An 8,235-nucleotide genomic window follows, 5' to 3' on the forward strand; every position below is an offset into this window, starting at 1 on the left:
AGATGAATATAAATACACAGGTATGTAAATAAAAAAAGAGAGAGATTACATGTATGTTGTATAGAGATGGAAATGCATTTCTGTGTGGATATCTATATAGCATATAATTTTAGATGACCTCGAGGTCCCTCCCAGCCCTACTACTTTATGATTTATTGTATGCAACTATATCTATATCTTTATAAATAAATATTAAATGTAATGGGTTTCTGTTAATATATGTTATAGATGTGCTATATATGTGAAATGTATGTATGTATGTATGTGCACACGCACAGTTATATTTCAGAGTAGTTTTAAACCCACCCTGTTGCAATTCAAAGTGCTCCCACCCCTGCCCCACACCCTGGCCCCATCCCTTTATTCCTGTGATCAGACAGGTGAACGGCACCGAGGATTTAAAGCAGGGAGCACCCAGGTGAGTGGCAAACCTGCAGCTGGTCCCGCTCCACCCCAAGGCCCACAGCTCCATCCTTATATTAGGATTCTGTGCATAGCCAGCATCTGGATACCAAATGTGCAACCGGTGGGGAACGTAATTGCAATCCCTAGAAAGAAGGAAAGAGAGAGAGAGAGAGAGACAGGTAGAGACAGAGAAAATCTTGTCAGAGCCATTGGACCTGTTTGTATCTGCTGTTTATTAACTGTGCTTGCTACAGACCTTGGCTAGTGAAGAATCACTAACAGGGCTTAACGGTCTGGAAAGGAGAGAGATGAGGGGGTGGGGGGAGGGCTGCAAATGTTCTTTGTATAAAGGGAAAGGAAAATGAGCGAAAGCCACTGAGAGCTAATTGAGCGGAGGGTGGCATGCACGAGGGACAGCAGGGACAAGGGGGTCCCGACGCCCCGAAGCAGCATGCCCAGGTCTCTCCGCATCTCCCCACCCCCTTCGCCACCAAAACAGGGCAGCCTGCCATAGCACCCTCACCCTATGCATAGGGGCGTGAATCTGGGTGCAGAAATTAGCTAGGCGCCAAAGTCTAGCTCCAACATGATCTGAGGCTGGCTCTTTTTTTTTTTTTTCTTTTTTTTTTTGTGGAGGGGTTAGCTCAAAAACTTCAGGAAACTGCTGCCAAAACCTTGGGATGGGGCAAAATGGGGAGCAGGCAGCCAGGGTCCAAAGACCCCGTCTCCTGCTCTGGGCGCCTGCGGGAAGCAGAGGTCTGGAAGCACAGACCAGCTGGACAGCTGGCACCAGACCTTTCTGACGTGATGGACATGTGCGCATATTTGCCCCAAGGGTGCCAGGCACCCCGCACAGCCCCCCATGCACCCCGCTTGACACCAACCTCTCCCTGGGCCCTTCCCCTTGCTCCCGCATTTGAAACTGCGGCAGCGTAATGAGGCCCCAATCCTTTGGGTTGTAGCACCAATGAAGACAGCAGTCAAACTGGCCAGGGAAGCTAACCAGCCTTCATCTGCACTGAGCAGAGCCTTCCCAACCCTAAAATACTGCATTTCTGGTGCTTTTTCACCAGTGCATCCAATGGGTCACTAAAGGACAGTCTGTCTCTGGATGCTGGGAGCCCTTCTGAGGTGCTTTGAACCATAGCAACTCAGCTGGGAGATCCCCTGTTTTGCAATAAAGCAGAAGACACGGTGTGCAAAACCCCGCCGCTTGGGGTCCTTCCCTACCCTACAGTGCAAGGGAGCACGGCTCAGACTTCAACTGTGCCCAGCGTGGGAGGAAGGGAACCCCTCCTGCTCACATCCAAGTGGCAGGAAGGACTCCGATGCCCCACCAGCTGGGCCACATGGCCCTCAAACCCATTCCTCACAAGCATCAGTGTGGGGAGGGACCCCCAAAAGTGATGCCCTTCCCATCACGAATGTCTCCAAGCACTGCCATGGGGCTGGTCACCTGCCCAGCGCTCCAACTCCCCACCCCACGCCTCTAAAGAGCAAGGTAAAACCCCTGGATGGAGACCCCCCACCCCGGACCTCCACAAAACGACGGAGCGCCGAGGAGAAATCCCAGATGTGCTAACAAAACAAAAATCAGAAAATAAACCTTCCATGCAAAGAAATGACTGCAGTTAAATATAGGCCATGGGTAAAATCGAGATCGTTTATGGCGCTCGTAACCAGACTGCAAATAGAGAAGGAAAATACCTAACACTTTGCACATTTCCCCTTCTCTACAGATATATAAATATACAGCTGCATGTTCAGGAATTGCATCTGGCTACAGGGAAACTGTCATTCTGGAATTACTATAACCTGCCTATTACAGAGTAGGGAATGAAAGCAAGTCTCAAATCCCTGGTCCTGCCTCTGCTTTGCAAAGGTTTTCAATCGCACTCCAGGGTTCGGGGGGTTTGCGGGGAGATGGCATCGTGGCACCCATGCAGGGTGAGGTCATTCCTTCCCAAAGACCAGAGGCAGGGGTCCCGCCGACGCCGCAGGTTTTCCAGCACGCAATAGAGATTTCCACCCGAATTCGTGGTCTGGAGGAGCCCCTACAACCGAGTTCGACAGAATTGAGGCCCCGTTAGGCATCATAACCTGACCCCTGCTCGGCCAGAGGACGGATTTGGGTACAGTTCTGATAGAGGTGGTCAATGGTAGTGGGAGAAACATGTACACGGTGTGCAAGAAACCAGCCCAGCCTCCCCTGCCTCTCGCTGCATTTTAATTTGGCCCCTAATTCTTTCCAAGGGCTCTATGGACCCAAAAAGGTGTTCGATTTCTATACCAGGACCGGAGAAAAACCCCACTGCAGCAAACCATCCTGCCCATGCCGAGCAATGGGCTGGGGACTTACGGGAGCATTGCCATCACTCCAGTCTGACGTTCAAAGTGGCGTGCAAGACATTGCACGCTGACTTATGTGGGGCCCGATGTGAAAGTGGCCCTGTTTACACGACTCCACGCGTGTCACATGTTATGTCATGCATGCTTGGAGAGGGATCTGCGGAGAGGAAGCGCAAATGCCCATTTCGCATGGGCAGGCTGGGGTCTTCACCGTGTCAAGGGAGCAACCAGCACTTCCATCCATTAAGCGCAAGCAAACACATTACTGTGCGCATCTACGCGTGCAAGTATATCCCCGTCATATACATTATATAATCTCCTCTTCGAGTATTTCCATGCTAGCCTGCGAGATCCATTTAATACAACGCATTTAACATTTTCCAAATGCCCACTTACAATACCAATATAAATCTCTCTCTCTCTCTCAGTCTATTGTGACTACTTATATTAACAATATAGAGAGAATGGGCAGACCGCAGCCCATCTCAATTTGCAGCTGATTTTTAATTTGGACACAATTATCAAACCTGGGCAAATGATAGAGACCACTGATGTCTACAAAGAATAGGTTATAATCATCATCAAAAAAGGGGGAAAAAAATGCATCTTGCCAAACTAGGTGTGTGGGTTTTCAAGATTATATGGGGCGGGAGGTGCAGGGGGTTGCCATTTTCTTTTCTTTTTTTTTTTTAATAATTTTCTAATTTCTCCATTATTAAGCATGAAGGGAAAAGAAAAGAAAATTGGGACAGAAACCAAGAGACAAAAGATTTTTTTTTTTTTTTTTAAAGGCTCAACCAAACCTCTGCCCTATCAAGAGAGAAATAAATAAAAATGTCGCTTGTGCTTCCCCCCCCCTCAGTGAGCAGAAAGCTCAACAGGAATTCCTGGGTTTGCTCCACCTAACAAACTGCCCTGAATTTCCACCATCCCAAAACCCAGGACACGCACAATCGGCGATGCACAATGCAGGACACTACCGCGCTGGAAGAATTCGGACCTTATCCCAGATCCAAATGTCACTAATACGACTAGTGAAAACCCACCAGCTCTCTCCATTGTTCGCTCTTTTACCTACCCTTATATATAATATGTTGGGGTTTGGGGGTTTTTTGTTTGGTTTTTTTTTTTTTTTTTTTTTTTTACTTCCTCCTCCATATTTTTTCTTGGTCGATACTGTCTTTGTCAACGCTGGATTTTTAAAACACTATTTTCCAGGGACATTGCCTGCCTGTGCAATGCCATCGTGGGGGCTTACACAGAGGCGCTGGGGCAAAAAAGGGCCGTGATAAGGGGGTTTCGTGAAGCTGGGAGCAAGGGAGCGTGAGCCTTATAACAGACGGCGAGTGGTTTTGCAGAGCTCCTTATAACAACGGGGTCAAACGCCAACCGCTCAATCTTGGCTTGCGAGCCCACTGCAACGTTCGCGTCGCCCAACCGCCCCGCAGTGCCCAGCAGTCACGTCCCCAGTCCCAATGCTCTTGACCCCGAAGTTTGAGCGGTTGTATAACACACGTTGAAGTCCTATCTTTTCCGTGTGCGAGAGCCCTAGCACATGTTTGGCACTGAACAGAACAAAAGAAAAGAGCCCAGGCTGTAGAAGCTGGGAAGGAATCGAAGCTGTAACCAAAAACTTAGCGAGGGGGAAAAAAAAAAAAAAAAAAAAGAAAAAGAAAAAGAAAATCTCTCTCTTCCAACCCCCCACAAAAATGTGGGAGAGATAATAAAATCCATATGCGACGCAACCAGCCGGTAAAGATGCCGCGCAGGGATGCACGCACAATAGGACCGAGGTCCCTGAACTTTAGGGTAACCGAGAGCTGGGCACAGCAGAAGGGACACTGCAGGAAACGGTACATTTGCAAATCCCGTTTATGCCTCCGAGGGAATATTTGATGGCTGGATAAATCCAGCTGGTGGGGAGACTCCGAGCAGCCTCTCAATCCCGTGTGCATCTCACGGTCTTATAGGTGCCTATAGATACATCGCCTAAGTGACACGCTCGTGAGACAGAGCGGCTCAGACCGCAGATCCATGCCCAAGTTGTCTCAGCAGCCCCCACGCCACATACATCACGCTCCGCTCGCCTGGACAGAGATCCTCATTGAAATACAGTTGGGAACTTGAATAAAATGTAAAAATTTCACTGGAGATCATCTCCAGAATGAAGAGTCCATTCATACTGTCAGGAAGCGGACTGGAAAATAAAAAGTTCTCTATTAACGGTTCCCCTCTGAGCTTTCCCACAGCAAGAGGGGGAAAATCTCTCCAGCGCTGCAAATGCAAAAGGACCCCCTCCTTGTCAGCGGCAACATTTTCTGGTCTATTTTGCTACCCATTTGTCTGCTTCGCTCTCTACTGCACAGGGGCGCAGGGCTCGCTCTCCATAAGCCCAGCCAGGGTCCATACCTGCATGGATTTCTCCTCTGTAGGCACCGACGATGAGCGAAAAAATATGGATGCGACCCCGCCGGAAACGCCAAGATCTAATGAATTACACCCGCAAAACGCCTGTGCCTCCAAACGCAGCCATCAGTTCCTTCAGCTCTGTACAGAGATTTTACAGATGGCCTCAACTTTTTTTTTTTTTTTTTTTAGCAGTGGAAAGTAGGATTTCCACCGAACTGCCCATGAATTTGCCCCTTTCAAACAGCTGGGGGAGGGGGGGAGGATGAATTCCCTGCAGTCTTAGTCACCTGTGCCAAGAGTGAGAGGAAGAGCCCTGCTTCATTTCAAACTCGCTATTTTCCTTCCCCCAAAATTAGACTGAAAAAGGAAATACAGCAAACTTTGTTTCGGTTTGTTTTTCAAATGAACCCTCGAAAGGAGGGAATGAATTGCAGAGAAAGAGAAATTACACCAAAATGATCAAATAGCATTTTTTTCTCCCCAAAGAAAATAAATACCTTCAAAAAAAATTAATAAACCTTCTTCCTTCCCACCCCTCCCACCCTTTACAGCAATTGGGAATTGCTGCTTCTCAACCCTGAGCCCTCCACACCCCTGCGAGCCCTGCTTTGTGGTCTATTAGACACTGGTAGACTGAATAATATTTCACAAAAGCCATTATGAGCCTCTGAGCACAGATAACCCGTTTTCGAGTCTCGCCACCGAACCAGCCGTGGAAGCATATTTTAAATAATCCTGTGGCAATAAGTGGCAGCACAAGATGCCCTTTGTTATAGCGGCTGGGTCCTTGCAGGGCACTTTCATGGCTCCCCAGTATACGTTTCCCACAGTCCTGATGTCTTTTCACGTGAACTGGGAAGAGCCATGCTACCGCAACAGTGCCTGTAACAAAATACTGCCAACTCAGGGCTTTACATGGAAAGGAAAACTTGAACTTCCCCAAAGTTGACTGCCAAACGGGATTGCACTAAATAGCAGAAATGGAGCAAATCGAAGAGCACGACGCCAGCACCAGTAGCCCCCCAGGACGGTGCACGGAGCATCACTCCGACGCAGGGGGTGAGCATCCAGCGGCAGAGGCAACGCGGCCACTTTGGGATCCGGATTTAAATATTCCCTACTGAAAAATACACCCAGCTGCACATGGGGAAGGACTAGGCTCTCTCCATGTCCCTGGGCAGCCTTGCTGGGCTTCCTGAGCCTTTTGGAAACTTTAAAAAAAGGCACCTGAGGAAAAGACGCCGGTCGGAGCCAGGCTTCCCTGCCTCCAGCCCACCTGCACCAGCAGGTAGAGATCAGAGCGGGATCGGCAGCACCCTGGCACCGGAGGGACAGGCTGAATTCAAGCAGGAGAGAGCTCCTGAGTGACGTGTCATTGATTTTACAGTCCGCAACGGTTCTGAAAACTGCTCTGGTTTGTTCACCTTGGCTAAGCAGACTCACAACTTCCCAGAACTGACTTCTGGGGGGGAAGGGAGACTTGGTGCCAGAAGCACATCTGCCAAGAAAAACAGAATCGTAAAATCTAATGCCTGTATCTATTGGGTTGACACCCGCTCTTAGCTCCAAGCAGGGCTTCAAAATTGAACCCTCCACCCCCCCCCAAAAAAACACTGCCTGCAAAAAATTAAATAAAGAGCCACTGCTATCTTTCCCCCCTTTTCAATATAAGGCTCCTTGGTAGCTGCAGTTGCCTTATTCTTCTTTTTTTTTTTTTAAAAGAAATTAGGATTTGTTGCAAAATGATATCACCCAAAATTGAGTCTTTTTTTTCCCCCCCCGCAGCGGTTTCTTCGCCTAATAAAAGCACCCATTTCCTGCCATGGACTCACTGCAAGTGAAGCACGCTGGCAGGGCTCACCCAATAATTAGTCCTAATAAGCACCCAGCCTGTGCAGTCCTCTACACCCCTATGCCGGGTGCACCCACACTGCCGCTGCCGCTCCCCGGTTTACAAGGGGATGAGCTAATTGACACCATTCATTAGGGAGGAATGTTTCCTTTGCAACAAGTCGGCGAGGGAAGAGAGAGAAAAAGGAGCCCCCCCACCAAGAGAGGCTGGGGCTGCCTGGTGTTTGCCCGGCTGAAAAGTTGCTGGGAACTTTTCCCCTAAAATCATCCCCCCGTGGGCTGGTGGGCCCGCGAGAGGGGCCGGGGGATCCCGGGGGAAGGGGCCACGCGCCGGCTTACCTGGGGTTGCTCTTGTTCCAGTACACGGCGTAGCGATCCGAGATAACTTTCCCCGTCTCGTCCGTCCAGACGCAAACCCCGACCAGGGCGACCAGCAGCGCGGCCACCTCCAAATGCACCATCGTACTCGCCCGCCCGGCCGGCGCCCGCCCCCCCCTCACGGGCTCCCGCTGCTCCGGAGCAAACCCGGCTTCATCGTGGCGCGGCGGCGGCGGCGGGCGCGTCCTCCTCCTCCGCCCCCGCCCCGCCCCGCCCCGCGCCCGCCCCGCGCGAAGTCTGCCGCGAGCGGGCGGCGGGGTCGCGCCGGGATCAGCGCCGGGCCGGGCGCGGGGCACGCTCCGCTCCGCTCCGCTCGGCGCCGGCGGGCGGGGGCGGGGGCGAGGGCGACGGCGCGGCCGCCCCCCGGGGCATGCCCCGCCCGGCAAACTTCGCGCGCGTCCGTGCGGGGGCTGCCCCCCGCCCCACCCTGCCAAACCGGGGGGCCGCGGCGGGCCCCCCCGCGGGCTGGGGGCTCTGCCTAGGCCCGAGGCCCCGCTGCGGGGCTGCCCATGCGCCCGGGCTGCCGAGCCCTGCGCGGCGGCGGCGGCGGCGGCCCGTAGGAGCGGCTCCTAGGGCAGCGCGCACGCTGTTGCCGCCCGCCCGGCGCGGCCCATTCACGGAGGCGGGGCGGGCGCAGGCGTGGTTGGCCCGAGCGCCGGCCCCGCCCCTGCCCGCCCACGGGGGCGGGGCCACCTGCTCCGCGCCTGGCCGGGCCGGGCCCGGGGGCGCTGGGGGCCGCGGCGACTGGCGTTGGTTGCGGAGGGGGGGAGCCCGGGGCAGGGCCGGGGGGTCGGGCATGGCTGACGGGGGAGCCCCTCCAGTGGACCCCAGCACCAACCCCCC

At 52.6% G+C, this 8,235-nt stretch overlaps 1 protein-coding gene across 1 annotated transcript in view; it reads right to left on the reverse strand.

The window, feature by feature from the left end:
* The window catches only part of EFNA2 (ephrin A2), a 93,061-nt gene extending 85,054 nt beyond the window's left edge, over nt 1-8,007 (reverse strand). Inside the window, exon 1 of the mRNA XM_090027290.1 lies at nt 7,354-8,007. Coding sequence (XP_089883416.1) covers nt 7,354-7,475 — 122 coding nt within the window. The 5' untranslated portion in view covers nt 7,476-8,007. The remainder of the gene's footprint in view (nt 1-7,353) is intronic.
* Between the last annotated feature and the right edge of the window lie 228 nt (nt 8,008-8,235).

This window comes from Crocodylus siamensis, chromosome 14 (genome assembly GCF_052110815.1).
Source record: "Crocodylus siamensis isolate JL-2025a chromosome 14, ASM5211081v1, whole genome shotgun sequence".
NCBI lineage: Eukaryota > Metazoa > Chordata > Crocodylia > Crocodylidae > Crocodylus > Crocodylus siamensis.